This window comes from Typopeltis vanoorti, chromosome 20, assembly GCF_054136105.1.
Source record: "Typopeltis vanoorti isolate ZY-2024b chromosome 20, IOZ_Tvanoo_1.0, whole genome shotgun sequence".
Taxonomy (NCBI): Eukaryota; Metazoa; Arthropoda; class Arachnida; order Uropygi; family Thelyphonidae; genus Typopeltis; species Typopeltis vanoorti.
In genome coordinates this window covers 85,229,012-85,250,208 of record NC_143568.1, presented here as the reverse complement: position 1 = coordinate 85,250,208, position 21,197 = coordinate 85,229,012, and the positions used below count along the sequence as shown (strand labels likewise).

The window sequence follows — 21,197 nt, the reverse complement described above, 5'->3', positions numbered from 1 at the left end:
ATAGTAAATACCATTACTAATTATCCACTTCAATACTGAACAAGCAGGGAAGAAAGGAATGGCAATGTAGAAATCAGCCAACTAAAGTGACTGAAACTACATATACATTATGATGGTAAAATATGATCAGATATCATACAAGATGAGACATCACCTAGTTATATAATGCACCTGCTGCTTTTTTTCAGACGACCAAGATGAACAGTGAAAGGTCAGCTCTTAGCAAATGAAGAAAGTATCTACTAGTGTATAAAAGAAAAGTGGACCTAGCAGAATTAGAGGGGTACCATTTGAAGTTGGCAGCATTATCTCAATCTATCCTCATAACTGGCACAATCTAATATTTTATGAAGAGAAAAAATGACTTCCTCAATCCCAAATGTTATTTGTGATTTTGCTAACTTAGAGAAATTCCTTTCAGAAGAACTGCATGTCACCACTCCCAAATTGGCATCATCAGAAAACAATGAAATCTCTGCCATAAGCCACTATTTATCTTAATATGCTTAATACCCTAGTTTGGTAGATGAATGGAGAGAAGCAACTGCCCAAACAAAACAATTTAAGATGCGATATGATAATAACTATTGTGGTTTGAGGAACATCTCCCATGATGAATATGAACTTAATGAACATCCAATAATTACAGCAGTAATAACTAGTATTACTTTAAGGGGGAGAAACCTTCGAATGACAGGAAAATGCAATTCTGTTGCTAATAGTAGTCTGTATTTGATTCTAATTTCTGAAGGTTTCATGAACAATCAACCAACATGGTTGGTTGGTTGATTTAAGGTTTACTGGTGCAAGGACATCAAATATCATACTGTGCTATAGCAAAGGTTACGTCAGTATATAGGGTATTAATAAACAGTCATACAGGGATAAATTAATAAATAATATGCAGGTACAAAAATTTAAGTTAAGATGCAGTATCTACATATAAATAGAATTTATAATCAAATGTGTTTATATAAATGAATTATTTGTAAAACGTTAAAAACATTATGCAATTTGTCCAAATCTGATAAAATCAGTCAGAAAGTATATGGCTCTGTATATGAATCAGTAAAAATGCATTCCATTCTCGTGTGAAGTTTTCACACTCCACCAGAATATGATAAATGGTACATTGCATTTTTCACACACCAGCCCTCAGTAAATAAGAATGTGTAAGATGAGTGTGACCTATGTAGAGCGCAGCAAGAACAACTTCCTGTCTTCTATTTCTATGCTGACTAGGCTTCAATGCTTCATTTTAGGCTTAATATTATGTAATTGGTTTGTCAGTGCTTCCTAACATGACTGCCACTGGGCAATTTGCTTTGATCTAATAAAATGTTTGTAGTCGGTATGGGAACTGTCAAATAGTACATGGTAAAAGGTTATGAGGTGATCTAGCAGCTGCAGCTGCAATCTCATTTCCTTTAATTCCAGTGTTACTGGGAATCCAACACAACTTATCAAAATTAAGGGTCTTCATTTTGTACAACAGTTACAACACCTTACAAAGCACTGGATGTGGATTACACATAGGAGAGGGGATAGCTTGTAAAGAACTTAGTCATATAAATAACACTTTTGGTAGCAGTTCTCTTTTATATGCAAATTATACAGCAGAGTTGCAAGCTGAATGGCACATGCAACTCTGCTGTATAATTACTCAATTAAGTGGGATCTTGTTGGAAATCAGGAAACAGCAGCACAACCAACAGAGATCTGCAATCTTGAACCATCAGTACATATAGACAAGAAATCAGAGTGGCTGCTCTGTATGCATTAAATAACTGAAGGTAGCTAGATGATGGTGAATGAGACTGCTATAGTTGACAAAGTGAGAGGTTGCAGAATGGAGTGCAAAGTTGCCATGGAGGAATGCTGTTATGTTTGGTGTAGGTAAATAATGTCAACATTCATACCAAAAGCTTCCATAAATCTCTTTAACACACATACTAAAGGACATATGGAAGTCTGACATGTATGATATTAAGTCTCCCAATGTAGACAAGAGAGCGATTAATCCATGTAGGATGCTCTGAGAGAGAGACTTCCTTTTTAGGGCATAGTTAAGAGACAACTTTTCCATCTAAGTATAGAACTGGTTCATCTGCTTCAACATAAAGGCGTTGAGTGGGTAATATGTGAAAGGCACCAGTAACTAGCCATATACCCTAATGATGAATGGGATCCAACCATAGCAGGTTATTCTGCCTTGCCATACCACAGACTTGAGACCCATAATTCAACTTTGAACATATAAGTGCAAGAGAAAGACTAAGCAATGAAGATCAATCAGAACCCATTCAGCAGAGGATAGAGTGCAAAGAAGGTGTGTTTGTCCCATTCTTAATGCAGCATCTGGGTGAAGAGCGCATTTTTGGCAGAAATGTACACGTGTTTTCTGCTGAAAACCTGAATCCATTATTGAGTGCACATGAAGAGTTACAATCAATTGCTTCTTGAAGTTATCATTCGATTACTCTCATGTTACAAGAGTGACAGTAAATTGTCACTCTTGTAACAAAATGTAGGATGCTCTGAGAGAGAGACTTCCTTTTTAGGGCACAGTTAAGAGACATAAAGATCTTTATCAACATAAAGAGCATTTCTTATGGTGAGAGGAAGCTGTTTAGTGACTGAGTTAACTTTGATAGCAAAAAATGTCACACAAGAGTGACTGAGCCTTGGAGAACACTGTTCATGATGATATGGCCAAGATAGCATACTTCCCACTCTGACTTGGTAAACTGGGCTAGACAGAAAGATTTTAATAAATACAGGAAGGTGTCCTCTCAGACCCCAGTAATAGAGGTCTTTTAATATGGCATATCTCCAGGTTATGTCAAACTTTTTCCATGTCAAAGATATTCTTGTTTCAGGAATGAGTCTCTTATAAAAGTTTCTAAATGGACCAATGTCCAAAGTCAAACAATGACAAAAGTCACACTTATTTTAATTTAATAATTTAAGTAATTAAATAATAAGGTGCGACCTTGTGGCAACTTGTATATGAAATGATGACTTCTGCATTACTTCAACCTTACTATTATTATTGCGTAACACCTCCAGGGAGTCCAAATACTAATCGAGGGAGGGCACCTACTCCACAACTTTCCGTCTTCACCACTCCACCAACCTTCATCATCTACACCAACGGCCTCTACTGGCGACCATTGCCAATAGTATTTTCACAGACAATCACAAACATCCATGCCCAAGACAGGATTCAAACCTGCAGCCTTTTAGCTGGATACGCTAACCACTCGGCCAACCACGCTGGCAAAATAAACACAACTTGTTGGAGGTGCCAGGTAACGAACCCGAGACGTTTCACATGCATAGAGAATGCTCTATCACTGAGCTACACCCCTATCTAGGTCTCTGTCTCTCTGGGTCTTGCTCTCACTGAAGAGACCTCAATAAAGGATGAAACCGGTCTAGATAATGACCCTTCCCATAATGCATAGTATTATACTTACCTGTAAGGATATGTGCTTTGCGTTATGGGATACTAAGGCAAGTGATGTGAAGTTATTAGCTTCTATATATGACTTGTTCCAGTCCTGAAAATACTTCAGGTGCAAACTTTGTTTGCTTATGCTTGGATAAAGGATTAAACCAAGTATATAATTTCTTGGTATCTTTAATTTATATTATAACCAAGTGAAAAAAACCTACAACAACCATCTCATTTATCTCATAACCTAGTTATGAAAATAAATTGAACATACTATAATAAGAAATCCCACAGACAAGAGAATCACAACTGCTTCCATATCAGTATTAAGCTGGAGTGATGGAAGGGAGTATGACTAGCTGCTAGGAAAGCTACTCCACAATGAGCAGGATCATCTCCAGTTATGTGCTTATATACAACAGTGAAATTTCTTAAGGTAGGTTCCTCAGCAGGTTTTAAATATGTTTCCTGTAGACAGAAACAGGTTGGTGTTTCTGCAGCAAAATCTTAATATTGTTTTCAAACACATCTCTCCTATGAGCTTCCCCAGCCATACATATTGAAACATCTTTGAATGCAGCAATGACACTGAAACATATCAGTGAACGCCGCAACAGCAAGAATAATTCTGGAAGAGAGCAAGGCAAAAGTGAATGAAAGGAACCAGCAATATTTTGCACATTTTGTCTCTGCAAATATGCATGCTAGAGCAGCTACCAATGATTTTAACCAAGGTCACTCCAATGCAAGAAAGATTTTTGTAAACCTATAATACACCCTCTGTCCAAAAAGAAACTGACTGAACTTTTGATAGAAAATAAAATACAGGCCAATTATAATTATTCAAATCATTTATTTCAATCAATATACTCTCCCTCAGCTTCGATACAGCGTTGGCATGGTCAATTAATTCGTTAAATGAGTTTTATATTGGTTTTGGGGATACTATGATTACTGCTGCTTGAACGTTTTCAATAGTGTCATATCGCTTTCCTTTCATCGGCAAATGAAGTCGGGGAAAGAGAAAGAAGATAAGTCACAGGGTGCTAAATCAGGTGAATACGGCGAGTGATCCACCACACAAACTTGGTTTTTGCTCAAAAACTGTCTCACAATGTTTGAACGATGAGATGGTGCATTATCGTGCAAAAGTGACCAGCTGCCTACATCATGATATTCATGCCATATGTTGCAAATTCTCATTATCAATCACTTCAAAACTTTGAGATAAAACTCACCATTGACTGTTTGGCCAGGCAGAATGAATTCTTTGTGGATATTGCCCTTGAAATCGTAGAAACAAATCAGCATTGTCTTTACTTTTGACTTCTCCAAGCAACTTTTTTTTGGATGCGACTCTCTGGTGGTCTCCACTCAGCACTGGCGCTTTGTTTTGGGCTCATACTCAAAACACCACATTTCACCACCAGTAATGATCGTTTCAAGGAAGTTTGAGTCCTTAAGAGCGGTTTTAATGAGGTTCTTGCAGTGTTCAATTCGATACTTTTTTTGGTCGTCAGTCAATTTGTGGGAAACAAATCGCGAATTCAATTTATGAAGGTCCAAACTCTCGGTCAAAATGTTGTGCACAGTTGATTTTGGAATCCAATTCATCTTCAATTAATCTCACGGCCAATTTAGGGTTTTCTTTGATGAAATCACACATGTTAACATCCAAAAACATGCGTTTTTGGATTTAACTTCCTCAGTTCAGTTTTTGGATGGCCAGGTTTTTCATCATCCTCAAGCATCTCACGACCACTTTGAAATCGCTTAAACCACTCGTAAACTTGAGTATGGGAAAAGCATTCATCACCATATGCTTTTTGAAGCATTTGATCTGTTTCAGTAAAACTTTTACCAAGTTTAACACAAAAATCAATTGCAGTTCTCTGTTTGAAACTCATTTTCCGACCGTTAGTCAAAACACACTGTCACTCTTGGCACTATAACTCGTCTTCTAATGAAACAAATGTCATAAACAGTTGGCACAACACTAATGAAGGTTTCCACTTTCGACAACAAAAAGATACAACAGGTGGTGCCACTAGTTTCTTCTATTTTCGAAAAGTTCGGTTTCTTTTTGGACAGAGGGTGTACATTAGTACCATGAGTGGACTAAGAATTTTTTCTATTTATTTTTTATTATTTTTTTATATTTTAATTTTTATTATTATCACACACACAATCTGGAGACCAAATATAGAACTTTTTCAAGCCACTTCAGGCCCCCTCCCAATAAGCTGAGCAGTGAGCAGCAAAATTCATATGTCACCTAAAGACAAACCACAAGTCCATAGCAGGATTTAAACCAAGACTTTGGTTGGAGAGCAAAATGCTAATGGTCACTTTAATAAGAAACATGTATCAAGAACTGCATACACAGAGGTTAGAAATATTTGAAAATCACTTCTCTCTTACTGTAACAGTAAACTTAACACACACAGTCATTTTAGATCTGCACATTTTGGACTGACTGCAAATGGTTACAGTTGTATTACAAATACAACACAAAATTCCTGCTAATCCAAATAATCATAGGATCAGAATTTACATATGATAATATAAGCCTCTTGATCTAGCATTACTACCTATGTCAGGTGGCAAAACATTTTAAGTGTGCATACTAAAATTGGCTAAATCTTTTAAAAAAACTACTATTGCATATTCCCCTCAGAATTTTGAACAATAAATTTTCTCATATACATGTTTGATTTGACAAAAGCATCACAAAAACAAATAAACAAAAGAATTAAAAAACATTACTTCAAAGATGATTAATTTAATAAAAGGTATTAAAATAAAAACCTTTATAAAAATGTAATAAATTTAGTTTAATCCTTTATCCAAATGGCAAACAAAGTTTGCACCTGAAGTATCTTTCATAATCCTTTATGGAAAAAACTTCCAACATCTTTCTCTACATCCAGAGTAATTTAATAATAAGGTGGTAACACCTTTTTGCAACTCATATAGGTAAATATGACACCTCCATTGCTTCTGCCTTAGTACCACTGCTTCTGGGTCTGGCTTCCACTGACGAGACCTCAATAAAGGTCGAAACTGGTCTGGGTAGTGGCCCTTCCCTTAATGCATAGCATTATACATGTCCGCAAGGAGATGTGCTTTGTATTATGGGAGATACTGAAACAAGGAATGATGAGAGTTTGGTCCATCTTTACCACGAGTTGCCTCAGTCCTGAAGATACTTCAGGTGCCAACTTTGTTTGCTTACACTTGGATAAAGGATTAAAACTAAATTTATTATAGTCTAACCAAGTAGGAAAAAACTTCCAACATCTTTCTCTAAATCCAGAGCAATTTATAAAAATGTAAATTTCAGCCATTAATATAAATGATAAACTTCTCTTATATTATAAATATGAAACATCAAACTAAATGAAAGGAAGTATGTTGGACTTCCTGCATCATCAATGGCACATATGAGGGTGGTCTGAAGAGTTCTCACCTCAACCATAGATGGCAACACCATCGGCAAGATTTTTTTTTCTAAGTTGGTATATCTGTCATAAGCATCCATGCAAAACTGCAAGTCGTTCTATCAAGTAGTTTGTTTTATACAGCTGTCTGAAGCAAAAGTGTTGTCTGTATCCCTTGAAATGGATAAAACTGAGTATCGTGCAGTTATAAAATTCTTTGTAAAAGATTTAATGCCAAAAGAAATTTATTCAAAGTTCATAAAAGTTTATAGACACTCTTCTCCTTCATTTATGACAAGAAATGGGCTGCTGAGTTTAAACATGGCCGTACCAGCCTTGAAGATGATCCACGTGAAGGAAGTCCAAAAAGTGTAACAACACTTTTTGGAAATCATTGATCAAGTGCATGATATGGTATTGGATGACCGGCGAGTCAAAGTGCTTAAAATTGCTGTGACTATAGGCATTTCAAAAGAACGTGTAGGATATATTTTGCATGAAGAATTGCAAATGAAAAGTTTTGCGCAAGCTGGATGCCACGCTTGCTCACAGCAGATCAAAAACGCACTCACATGAAAATCTCTGAACAGTGCTTGGAGCATTTTAACAAGAATAAAACTGATTTTGTGCATTGATTTATTATTATGGATGACACTTGGATTCACCATTATACAACAGAATCCAAACAGCAGACAAACCAGTGGACAGAAGCCGGTTGTTCAGCCAAAGAAGACAAAGTCAGTTTCATCAGTGGGAAAGGTCATGGCATCGGTATTTCGGGATACTAAAGGCATTTTGTTTATTAATTATCTTGAAAAGGGTAAAACAATAACCGGGGAATATTATTCCGATCTAGTAACCAGACTAGACAAAAAAATTTGTGAGAAAAAACCTGGTTTGCAGAAGAAAAAAATCATCTTTCATCAGGACAATGCACCTGCCCACAAAGGTGTTTTGGCAATGAAAATTAAGATATCTGCACTATGAATTGTTGGAACATCCACCTTATTCCCCAGATTTGGTTCCCTTTGACTTCTATCTCTTCCGAAAACTAAAACTCTTCCTCGCTGGTCAGTATTTTTCTTCAAATCTGTAGAGGGGTATTTTGCAGATATTACTGAGAACCACTACAGGGGTGGGATAATGGCACTGGAGCATCGCTGGAATAAATGTACAATTAGTCTTAAGGGAGATTATGTTGAAAAATAAAAATAATTTTGAAATTATAAATTTGTTTTTTCATTATTATCCCAAGAACTCTTCAGACCACCATCATACTTTACATCAGGCTTATACTTAACATTATATTTGCCGATATTCAAGACATTTAATCACACATTTCGTCACTATGTCTCATCACTCTTACTTCAAACAAATCACTGCATGAATGCTGCTGTTTACTGAATGTATGATATCACTGCATGCCTGGCAGAGAGAAAAGTCATATGCAGATCAAGCCTCAAGATGGGATTACTGGAGTGATGTTTCAAAGTTAAAAATTTGTTAGGGATGCTCTGAATTCCACAAGGACAAAAAATTTGCATTTGTGCAACTTCGAGCATGCATGCTATGGGTTTTCCACCCTGACCTGTGGTTCAATATGTTAACATATCTGTAGAACTTTTATTGGAAAAGAATGTGCTATAAAGCTCTGACAAACAGACTGGATTGCATGGATGAATGCAGATTGAAAGCAGATGTCTTGGAATAGAAGGGACTGAGAAAGGCAGTCAAGAGAATGAATGGTAAGATTAGATTTCAGAGAAGGTCAACTCATGCAGAAAGAACAGCAGCAGAAGTGAAAAAGGTCATGACAATGAAAGACGAAGGAAGAGAAGAGATGCAAGAAGATAACTATGGTATGAAGGGGTAAGGGAAAGAGTGACAGGAAAGATGGCACGAGAACACAAGAGAGAAGGAAAGAGATATCAGAAGCGTGCAGGAGCAAGAGAGAGAGAAATGCCAGCAAAGAGTAATGAATGGATATGTATCATGTTATTAGACCAGGGAACACAGAGGGCAATATTTTTGAATGAGGTTTTTTTTTTAATTTTTTTTTTATAACTACAAAACAATGAAGATTAATCAGGATTTTTTTAGTCATTAAATTTAAAACTATGTATCTTGCTTAAACAAAAAATCAGGTAGCTTCTTCATGATTTATAATTACACAAAAAAAAATAGCTAACTACAGAGTTGTCCAAATGCTTAAAAAAAAAAAAAGCTATAAAAATAAATAAATAAATTTATCCTTTAAAAGAATGCCAATCACAAGGCAAGCATTATCTGTCATCAGATAAAGACTAAAGATAATTGTTGGAAAAATTGAAGTCTGAGATGGTTAAAAGATTTAAGGAGAGATTAGTTTCTGTTGAGAGAATTTTGAGAATGGATAACTGTTATGGATTCTTTTAGAAGTGTAGAGTAAAACTATTCTTTTAAATACACATGGTGGAAATATCCCACTCTAGTGTATGGCTTGCAGTTGAAGTATAGTAAGCAAGATCTGATCTTTGCTTTCTTTTATGTTCAACATCTCCAACATATATTTTTTCTTTCTCACTTGAAATCCACAGCTTCTCTGCCCTATGTAGGCCAGACCACATGGGTACGGAATTCTAGAGACTACAGGTGTTTGTAAAAGGGGATACTGTTCTTAGGAGACATGAAGGCTGCAAATGGTTTAAATCAGCTTCAGTTTTTTGAATAAGTTTTTTTGCAAAATTGAACATTAATTTTTGAGGGTGCAGAAAAAGCCTAATTTTTGAGAAAACAGTGTCCTATGTGAGTAGGCTTACAATATACCTCCGCAGTGACAGCATTGTCAGGTTTCTTTATGATGAAGGCATCTAGGAATGGGAGTTTGCCATCCTTTTCTACTTCTAATGTGAAACTGATTGTAAACTTAAAAGAAATAGCTGTAGCCTTGGGAGGGCATACTTCTAAATAGTGAAGACATCATCAATATGCCACCAAACCACTGGTTTCAAGGTAGTTTGACAAGAAAAAAAATTTCAAATACTCCATAAAGAGATCAGCTAATAGAACGGATAAGGGACTACCCATTGCTAGCCCAAACTTCTGTTTATAAAAACCATTATCCACCAAAAGAAATTGGATCAGACGCAGCATTCAAAGAGTTTGGTGACAGTGGAAAGAGATCTTAATAGGGTCTAAACCATTATCCTCCAAAACATTAGTAAAGAGAAATACTAAGTCAAGACTTCCAAGGCTATATGAAGATGATATATGTATATTAGGCATTTTCTGGATAAAATGAGCTGAATTCTTGATGTAGGAGTCCAGAGGACCTGATGCAGTCCTAAAAGATCTGCAAGATGTTTCAATAAAAGCATAAGTTGGAGAGCTGATGACATCCACAACTGGTCTCAGAGGGATGCAAGGTTTGTATATCTTTTAAGAGCCAAACATTCGTGGAGGAATAGGATGAAATGATGAATTTGGAATGAAAGAATAACATACTTCATATCATATTGATGGTACTAGATTACAAGAAATTCATGAGGCTAGGGATCTGGGGGGTGATGGCAGATAGATTTTAAATTTACAGGACATATTGCAAGAGATGGCAAAATAGCTCAGGGAATTACTTGGATATTGAAGAACACACTGACAAGATAGGAAGGTTATTATCTCTCTTTATAAGGATATGATCCAGCCACATGTTGACTGGGATCAAGATGTGGCTGCTGTGCACAAATTTGGTCGCCTGCATTTCTTGGAAATTGGGAGGTGGCAGAGTGGATTTAAAGATGGGTGACCAGTCTATGAATGTTCCCTTTGAGGATAGACTAAAGGTGTGTGGCTTTGGAGGAGAGAGAGGATATGATATAAACTTTTAAGTTACTAAAGGGATAATCTAAGGTTAGCACAACAGAAATTTTTCAATACGTGGGGAGTAGGGGAGAAAACAAGGGGTCACACTTGGAAGTTGTATAAGAGCGTGGATAGCAAATAGTAAATGTGTGCAGATTAGGCTCTTTACTTGGAGTGGAATAGATTGCCAGAAATGGTTGTGAGCACCCCAATGAATAAGTTTAAGGAGATGCATGATAAATACTGTGTTAATGGATAATATGAATCTCCCACAATGAGTCTTTTGACTCCATGGAGTGCCCATATCAATAATATTATTTCCTATTCTTCCTAAAAGACAGGGAGCTATCCTTTCTGAAACAAGGATGTTAGATTTTGGTACTGATAAAGAAAGGAGAAGAGCAGCATCTTTTTTAATCTGATAACAATGACAAAATCAAACTGAAGGTATCGCATGCCTTTTTCCACATTGAATAAAAATAATCTATCTTCGGAATATGACCAGGAGTAACAACAAAAAATTTAAATTCTAAAATATTCTAAAAAAAAGATTTTAACTTTTTTTAGAATAGATTCCTCTGCATATGACAAGCAGTAGTTTGTACAATTAATAACCACTTTATTTGTAGGTAAGGAAAACTCCAACTGAGGTAAGGAAAACTCCGATTTGCTATAAAATAGCAAATCAAATTTCTTCTTCATATGATTTGAGCAACATTTATAATAGCACTGATACTAATAGTGAATCATACAGCTAACAATATTCCAAGAATGTGCATCTAACTTGTTAGCAATATGAAATGCAAATCAAGGCATACATGATATCTAATTTGCTAATGGCAAACCCAGTGTGACAAATATTCACAGACAAGAACTAAAGTTGTATGATAAATTCACTTTGCCATGTTTGAAAACACATTCTTTAATGTACAGAAAGTGCAGATATACATTATTATCCCTGTATCTTTTTAGGAAAATTTAGCAATTAATCACTGAGGCCTCTTTGTGCTTTAAATTCTTGAAACTGCAATCTTTTTTATGCCTCCTAGTAGATTTTTGTGTTTGGACAAGTTTTTTATGACTAAAAAACAAGGATTAACATGGATTTTTATTTGTTGTTAAATTTAGAACTTGTTGCACTAACTAGTTTCACTTGCACAAAAAATTGGTGGCTTCTTCAGGGTTTATAATTAGCACAAAAAAGGCATTAAAATGGGTAACTATTGTAGTTGTCCAAAACAGTGAAAAAAAATCTTTACATAAGGAAATAAATTTATCCTATGCAAGAATGTGAAGTGACATGACATGATTAGCTGTTATCATATAAAGAGTGGAGATAATTGTTAAAAAATTGAAATATGAGATGTTAAAAGATTCAATGAGAGATTTCCAGATGTCATTTAATATAAGTCCTTGGTTTCTGTTGAGAATCCCATGAGAATGGATAACTGTTACAGATTCTTTTTGTATGGCTAGTAGTTGAGGTATGGTATACCAGACCAAATCTTATTTTCTTTTATGCTCAAAGTGTCCATCTCACCTTTGGTCCATAGCCTTGTCTGCCTTATATAAGTCTCAAGTCTCCTATGGACAGAACTTCCTTTTACAAACACTGAGGATTCTACAAAATACCATGTCTGTGGCTGAACTAGGGAGAGGAAACAGCAGAGTAATAAGGGAAATTAATTTCTAAAATCCTTGACAAATGTCTCAGGCAGCATGTGGCAGAGGCCACACCACACAGATGTGTGGGCATTGATCAAGAGCTATTTAACAGCAGCAATGTCTGCATATATTCCAAAGGTGAAAAGGCTAAAACAAGGTTGGAGTAAAATGGATGAATGAAAAAATGAAGCATGAAATCTGAAAGGCAGCACTGTGGAGGCAATAGAAGATGAATATTGATAATGTTCAGTTACATGACGAGTAAAACAAGCAGGCCAGGAAGGTGACTCGGTTGGTAAAGACAGCAAAAGTGCAATATGACAAGCAATCACCCAATCAAGCTAAAAAAAAATCCTAGTGAGTTTTCTTTCAATATGTAGCAAGAAAAAGAAGAAGAAGAAAATTACTATCGGAGGATAACACTGGTAGATTAGTAAGCAATACACACGATACAGTTAAAGCATTCAATGATCAGTTTATCAGTGTATTTCATCCTCATAAAGGTAAGTATGGTAAAGGAAGGAATGATGGTTGTTGAGGAACACACTGACATCCAGAGATAAAGAGGTTATTATTCCCCTTTATAAAGCATTGATACTTCCACATTTGGATTACTGTGCTCAGGTCTGGTCACCTGGATTCCTTGGAGATGAGGAGGCTGTGGAGAGGGTTCAGAGAAGAGTGACCAAGTTGGTGAGTGATATAAAAAATGCTCCCTACATTGATAGATTGAGAGCTTGTGGATTGCAGAGATTGGTTGATAGGCGAAGAAGAGGGGATATGATAGAAACATTCAAATTACTAAAAGGTTTTTATAGGATTGATGCAGGGGAAATGTTTCAGCTGTGTGATAGTGATGGAAGAACAAGAGGTCATCTCTGGAAATTAAAGAAGAGTGTGGTTAACAAAGGTGTCAGAACAAGGTTTTTTGCCTGGAGGGTGGTGAATGAGTGGAATTCATTGCCTGACTTTGTTGTGAGCTCTTCATCTGTAAATGAATTCAAGAAGAGATATGACAGATATTGTTTTGCCAGTTTGGGTCTCCCGCAATGAGTCTACTGACTCCATGGAGATACCCGTAATAATAATAATAATAATGGTAAATGAGTAGGAAGTATATGAAGAATTAAGTAAACTTGATGTTAATAAGGCAATAGGACTTGACAATATTATTACGCTTGTCTTAAGGGATTACTCTATGAAAATAATGACGCTTTTGGCACAATTGTGTAACATGAGTCTTACAACAGGATGAACCCCAAAAATCAAAGTTGGGAAAAATTGTTCCACATCACAAAGTTGGGAGAAGGGGTTAAGGACTGGAAATGGGTTGATAATTATTCTTTATGATGGTCGGCATGGATTTGTTAGGGATGGAAGGTTTTGTTTCGGCAATCTGCTTAGATAATACAATAAGGTGACAAATTCTCTCGATAAAGGAAATGCATATACAGTGGTGTACTTGGATTTTTCAAAGGCCTTTGAGAGAGATAGCCACATGTCAAGCTAGCAGCTAAATTGAAACAGATATGATTAGATAACATACTAGTAGGTTGGATAGCTGACTGGCTGTCAGATGGGTATCAGCAAGTTATATATGGAGGAGCAGTATCCCAAAAGAGAAAGGTCATTAGTGGAGTGCCATAGGATCTGTTTTAGGACCATTATTGTTTAACTTGAAACTTGTACATTAAGTTGCACGTTAATGACATTGAAATCGGCTTAACTGGAAATGTGCAGCTGTTTTCTGATGATGCAAAGTTGGGAAGAGCTATGAGAAGTAGAGCAGATGTTGTGTCTTTGCAGGATGATCTGAATAGACCATGTGAGTGGAGCTATCAGTTTAATGTTGCAAAGTGCAAGGTATTGAAATTTAGAAAGCAAAGTTGGGATGCAGAGCATACAATTAATGGATATATTCTGAAGGAGGTGGAGGAGATGAGAGATCTGGGAGTGATGATGGACAGAGACTTGAAGTTTAGGGATCACATTGCTAAGATTGTAAGAACATCCCAATGGATTATGGCAATAACGAGTTCATTGATATGCAAAAGCAAAACAGGTTACGTTCTGTTGTATAAGGCTTCGATCAGGCCACATATTGACTACTCTGCACAGATTTGGTTGCTTGGTTTTCGGGGTCAAGTGGATGTATTGGAGGGAGTACAGAGAAGATTTACTAAGTCAGTGTTAGGTCTATGAAATGCCAGATATGATTAAGGGAATGCAATTTGCAGAGCCACATGAATAGAAGAAGAAAAGGAGATATGACTTTTGCCACATATAAGTTGGTGAGGGGTTACTACTAGATTAATGTGGAGTAGATTTTTCATAGAGCAGAGGGAGACAAGGGTAAAACAAGATGTCATCCCTGGAAGCTGTATAAATAGGGTATGAGCAGAGGAGGGAGAGAGAGAAGCAGATTCTTTGCATGGATAGTGAGTAGAATGCATTGCCTGAGAGTATGCTGAGTACAGAAACTGCAAATGGGTTTAATAAGTAATTGGTAGATTAATAAGCAATACACATGGTTCGACATGGTTCAATGATCTTTTTGCATAGGAGAGACCTCCTGCAATGAGTCCTTTGATTCTATGGAAATCAGATGCTAATAATAATAATATTGTGGAATGTATGAAGTTCTCTGTGACTGTTAGTTACCCTATTACGGACATATAGGAAGATCTGTTAACATCCACCTTGGAGAACATAAATGCATTTGCTACCATCATTATACCAAGTCTTGACTGGAAGCTCCAGCTTTAGATACCTCTTCACACAGGAATAGATGGGAAAAAACCATGTGCTATATAAAATTCATTACAGGTCAGAAAGATTATTTTTAGAATCAGCAATGACTATGATGCATTTTCCTAATATTGGCAATATGGCTGCATTAATTTGTCAAAAATTTGGGAGACTTATCCTAAGATCAATTCCTATACAATCATAATACTTCTTTTTTTATGAGATTAGAGTGTGTAAAATTAAGATTAGATTTTTTGCCCCTTATAATTTGAACTGCTGTGTGCAAACTTTAACACAGTGTTGTGCTCTGAAGATGCTGGTCTGAAATACGTCAAAATATAAGCCAGTTAATAAACATCATTTTATAATCTAGTTTGTTTAGTGTTATACCATTAAAATAAGTTATGAATAGCTGGAAAGGTGGACAAATGAATAGGAATATCAGTTTAATAATATTAATTGTAAGATTCTGAAATTTTAAGTTCACAGTTAGATGCTACATACCCTCTTGGTGGAGGAGGAGAAAGCAATTCTCATTGTGATGAGAGAAAACTATATGTTTTTTCCCCTTCAATTGAAGGTAAGTTATCCGATCTCATATGAAGGTAGCAGGATTCCCCCCCCCCGGAAACTCTGGTTCTTCATCCTGTATTTATACATGCAAGTTGGCTGTGAGAACACATCTAATTTACAGGCAAAAAATATTGTTAGTGCTGGTGTGTGATAGATGGTGTTGTGTATTGATGGTATTGTCATCATGCAGGATTAAGTCAAGGATAGGGTGAATTGTATAGTGGAGTAGTGTGCCCTGCCACGATGAGTTCTTGGATTCCTTGGAGGTGTCACATAATAATAACAGTAACAATCTTGGGGTGATGGTGGGTAGAAATTTGAAATTCAGGGGCATTACAAGAATGATAACAACCCAGAGAATTGCTTCAATATGGAAAACAATAATGACAAGTAGAGATGAGGTACTGATAGTGGTTCCATCGTATAAGGCTCTGATTGGACCACATGGATTATGGTGCTCAGACCTAGTCAAAATGATTTGACTAGGGGAACCTTAGAGAAATATAGAGGCAAATAATAAACATTATCTTCACCAATGAAAAATAAATTTTAAAAAACATTTTTCATATATTAATGCCAAACAAAGCTTGAAAGCATGACGTGTGTGTGCACGCACAACAGATTAAAATGAAAGAAGGAATCTGTTGACAGCTGAAAGTTTGGAAAAGATGAGGGAGATGGTAAAGAGAAGGAATCAAAGAGGATAAAGATAAGTTGGTTTCTGTAGGTTTGAAGCTTGACTAAACGAATATTAAACAGCAGATGTATATGATCTTATGGTGTCAGAACGAAAATGGAGAAATGCTGGTGGTCAATTCAGCAGAGCATCATCCTTGAAAATACCTATTTAAAATCAAACCTCTCTAGCTCAATTTGTGTCAACTAAATGCCCTTCAGCTGGAAAGTTCTGGCTTGGAATACGATTTAGGATGCCAGGAATTTTTATAAGGGCTCTATATAACAGAAGATGACAACTAGTCTCTGAAGGTAGCAGGGCTTTTACTTTCAGAAAGTTTTTAGTGCACAACAGATAAACTAGATGGATATCTCGATGAAGAGATAACTGTAATAAAGTTTGGTAATAAAACTACATGTAAATATAGCTGATAAATTTAATTAAGATTTAAAAATTAAACCACATATTTAAATTCATGAATTGCAAACCGTCATCAGTATTACAGTTGGAAATTAAAAATGATGGTGGCCAATTCAGCAAAATATCATTCATAAAAATATCCATTTAAAACGGGACCTCTGTAGAAATCTAAACAGTGCAGTTCCAAGTCAGCCAAATAAAAATGATATTATAAGGATCAAATGAAGTGCGTGCATGTGCACGTGCGATTATAAAAAAAAAAAAAAAAAAAAAAAAAAAAAAAAAAAAAAAAAAAACATAATATTAAACCATCTAGTTCTTATAATAATTTTCCAGAGTTCTGGCATGAATAGTCCATCATTAAGGCTGAGATTTTACCTGTTCCTCATCCAAAATGCTTCAAAAAGAAATTTCTACAAGCAAAGAAAAAAAACATTCTTTATGGTTACAACCTGAAAACAATGGAAGTTATGAACCTTTTTTCTCCAGCCTCTATTAGAAGAGATGGCTTACACAGAATTGCCATCTGGTACATTAAAAGCATTTCAGAATGCATTTCTTCTATCTTGAAGTTTAATATCTCCACCCTATCAAGCTTTAATTCAATCAGCTCTATGACACCATCTCCAAAAGATAAAATTCCACCTGCACTGTTACCTGTAGTGCATTCAATCCCAAGCATAAGTTTATTTTATTTTTCTGAAGTAAAATAACTTCAGTTATTTTACTTCAGAACAAAAGGCCAACCTGTTTCTATATGCATTTCTAAGCATTACTCCTATATTAAGAAATGCAATGTAAAATCAGGTCTAGCAGAACATACAATTAATAATACTAGCTACATTTTTAAAGGTGTAAGGAGACTTTTGAATGACACCAAATTAATACACAGATGTTTTCATAAATACAGCTTCTGTTTAAAAAAGTTCTGAAGCTTCCTCTTCAATGATGTTCTAATCTCAACTTCAATGATAGATTTTCCATACCAAAACTCTGGAAAATTATTATTAGGAAAACTATACAGTTTAATGTAAGTGCATTTTTTTTAATCACATATACACACACACTTCATTTGATCCTAATAGTATCATTTTTCCATGACTGTCTCACAACTGTATATAAGGAGAGATTCCATATGACTTCATCGTTGTTTAATTTCTGACTGTAACACACTGATGATAATCTTAATTTGCTGTGACAACAAATCAGGAAACTACCTATCCTATGGGATGGATGGGTTTAAGAAGTAATCACTTAGTGTATGAGTCACCTTTTGCCTCTTAACTAGACATTTCATAGAAATGCATTTTAAACAAAGATATATAATGATTATTTTGTCTGTCTGTCTCTCTTCCCTTCCCACACCAACACAGCTGATGGTTGGACTGTGAGGGGAAGGTTCTTCAGGTGCTTAAGTATGCCTTCATAAACATAAAATAATCCTGAAGATATTGTAAAACACAATTTTGTTAAAATATAAGTAGGAACTGAATAATTCTTGGAGGAGTTGATGACATTGCCAACCTATAGGGACTTAGAGTGGTGAAAATTGATGAAAATCTCCTGGTGAAAGTTGCTAATAATAACAAGCCATGAAAAAATCCAATAAATGGTATAAATTCCTATAAGTGCAGTCATTGAAGCTATACATCATTATTCCATTTCTTTTTTTAAAACTTCTCCCACTCCATTCACTTCTTTAAAAACTATAATACTACTCTTAAAGTATTTCGAAGACTGGATATTAAAGAGAACCTTCCATACCACAGCAACTGGTCTGCATTTTATTATTTCTTTTCTGTTGTTGATGTGATTATTATTATTTTCGAAGGTAATCAGAAATGAACTGCACATGTCAATTTTTTATACACTGAAAGTACATATGAGAAGAACCGAATAAAACGTCTCATTTGCATAAGAAATTAGAGTGTCAAGATAAATGGAAAATACACGAGAATACTTATTGTTTTAATTTTTGTACGTAGTTAATACAACGTTTAAACTCGCTAAGGCCATTTTTACCTTTTTGTACCTTCCTCTAAAGACAACAGCAAACGCACCATAACCAATAAGGTCCTTTGTACTATATTCGTACTCGCCTACGCTTTCCATGTTTAAAACTTGGAAGATGACAACTAAATAATCCGTTTACACAAATCCATCTTCCCCGCTCTCGTCATCTCGGTGATAAGAACAAACCCAAACAGAAGAGGTTGCAGTTCGCTGACATCCATTCCGTGCTTAGCAACTCCGCTCTCAACTCAAGATCGTTCTTTGACACTAAAGCATCACATCGCTATCTGTACACAACAAAACACTGCAGCCTATACACTTACGCCATCCTCATCGAAGCACATACATAAGGTAACTGGTTGTCACATAAACAGCTGATCCGAAGTAATCAAAGAGAAAACTATGCAAGAAGCATTAATTGATATCAGTGTCTACATTCTCAAATGCATAATTTCGTAACAACAAATTTAAAAACATTTAAACATGAATATGGAACGCCTAAAAAGAAACTTTGAAATTGATTTTGAGATATAGAATATTCGCTAACGAATTTTAATTTTTACAGTAAAAGGTGAACAAATAGTTATTAACAGAGTAGTTTTCAAAATATGGAATTAATATTAATATGACTATTCATTTTGTTTTACCTATAGAAATTAACTGATTAATATATATATATATTGATGTTAATCGTTAATATGCTTTTTACAACTTAATACATGCCACACAACATATAATAATTAATATATATATATAACAATAATAAGCTACCCCCCTTTTATTTCCTTATAGGGAGTAGGGGGTGGGCTTAAAACCCTATCTAGCTTATATTAATCAATTAATGCATTAATATAAATTATAAATAAAGATTGTGGTTTTATGGAAGTAAAGAAATAACATATGATCAATCTAGTCAATGAGCAGAACTATTCGTAGGCAGTTTAAAACTATTTTACAACTTTTTCTATCTTTCATACAGACATATATGTATTATTGCTAGCAGGATACTCGTAATGAAGACGAGACAATAGAAGTTTACCATATTCTTAGGTCAACTTAGGCCAAACCATACCAATTGGAAAAACATTCATTTTTGGCAATAAAGAAAGCGGACGCTGACGGCCAACTAATTATTATTATTATTATTATTATTATTATTATTATTATGATAAAACTGATATTCTGGGAACAACCCACTCTTATGCACGAAGCACGGACAAAACACAAAATATTTAAGGTGAAACAATTACGCCACTACACAGTCATGTTAAAACACTACTACAGTCCAACATATAGAGTAACCAGAACAACATATCAAATAACAAGACCACAGTCAACAAACTACATAACATATAAGTACAACAATCACCACGGCAAAGCCACCCGAAACTTCTACGTACCTGACATGATAAACAAACTGCCATTCGACAACAGAAACCTAGGAACATACAGAGAGCTGAAACAGGCACTATATAAATATTATAGTGAGAATGAAAATTAGAGCAATTCCTGTTTCTCTCTCCCCCACCACACACACACACACACACACACACACACACACAAAAAAAAAAAAACCTATGACAACCCCCCCCTCTCCAAAAACTATCACTACAAGAACACAAAGCAACAAACACACCATGTCTAAATCCAACCCTATTTTCACAAAAAAAAAAAAAAGTTAAACTGTAATAGCAGTCGAAGTCTTAAGCATGTACCAACAAACAGTAAAATCAACACCTGGCTTGTGACCACTATAGGAACACAACCATAAAACCACCACCCTCTGTCATCTATTATCTTCCTCAGATAAGCTCTGCTAAGCTTCGAGGAAGAAAATTACTAACTTGCAAGTATCTGTTATACACTTGTAATGCGTTATAAATATTATATACATATAATTACTACAGCAACTATGTATGCAATTCATCTGAGACATAAAAAAAAAAAAAAAAAAAAAAATGTATATAATCCATATTGTAAATACTGTAAATATTATTATTGTATGTAACTTATACTGAGACATAATGAAATGTAAAAAAAAAAAAGTATTATTATTACTATTGAATTGTGAGTGTACGCTGCATTACTGCATTGTATCGTGAATTGAGTGCACATTGATGCCAATCCATATTTAGCTAGTTTAAAAAAAAAAATGTATACTCATATTTATAAAATGTACACTGCATTTTGTATATCAAATTTTCGTACTGTACAAAAAAGATAATATGTTTTTCATTGTGTGTGTGCAGATACTCTGTATGATAGTAAACCTTATCACTTTCATTGTAAAAACAAAAACAAATAAGTCGTTTATAAAAAAAAAAAAAAAATTATTATTATTATATTCTAAATTCAAAAATTCTGTATA

General features: G+C 35.1%; 1 protein-coding gene across 1 annotated transcript in view; it reads right to left on the bottom strand.

Annotated features, from left to right (window-relative positions):
* The window catches only part of LOC150095623 (serine/threonine-protein kinase unc-51-like), a 393,781-nt gene extending 374,826 nt beyond the window's left edge, over positions 1-18,955 (bottom strand). Inside the window, exon 1 of the mRNA XM_090409927.1 lies at positions 18,839-18,955. Within this exon, the coding sequence (XP_090266053.1) occupies positions 18,839-18,928 (90 nt within the window). The 5' untranslated portion in view covers positions 18,929-18,955. The remainder of the gene's footprint in view (positions 1-18,838) is intronic.
* Positions 18,956-21,197: the final 2,242 nt, after the last annotated feature.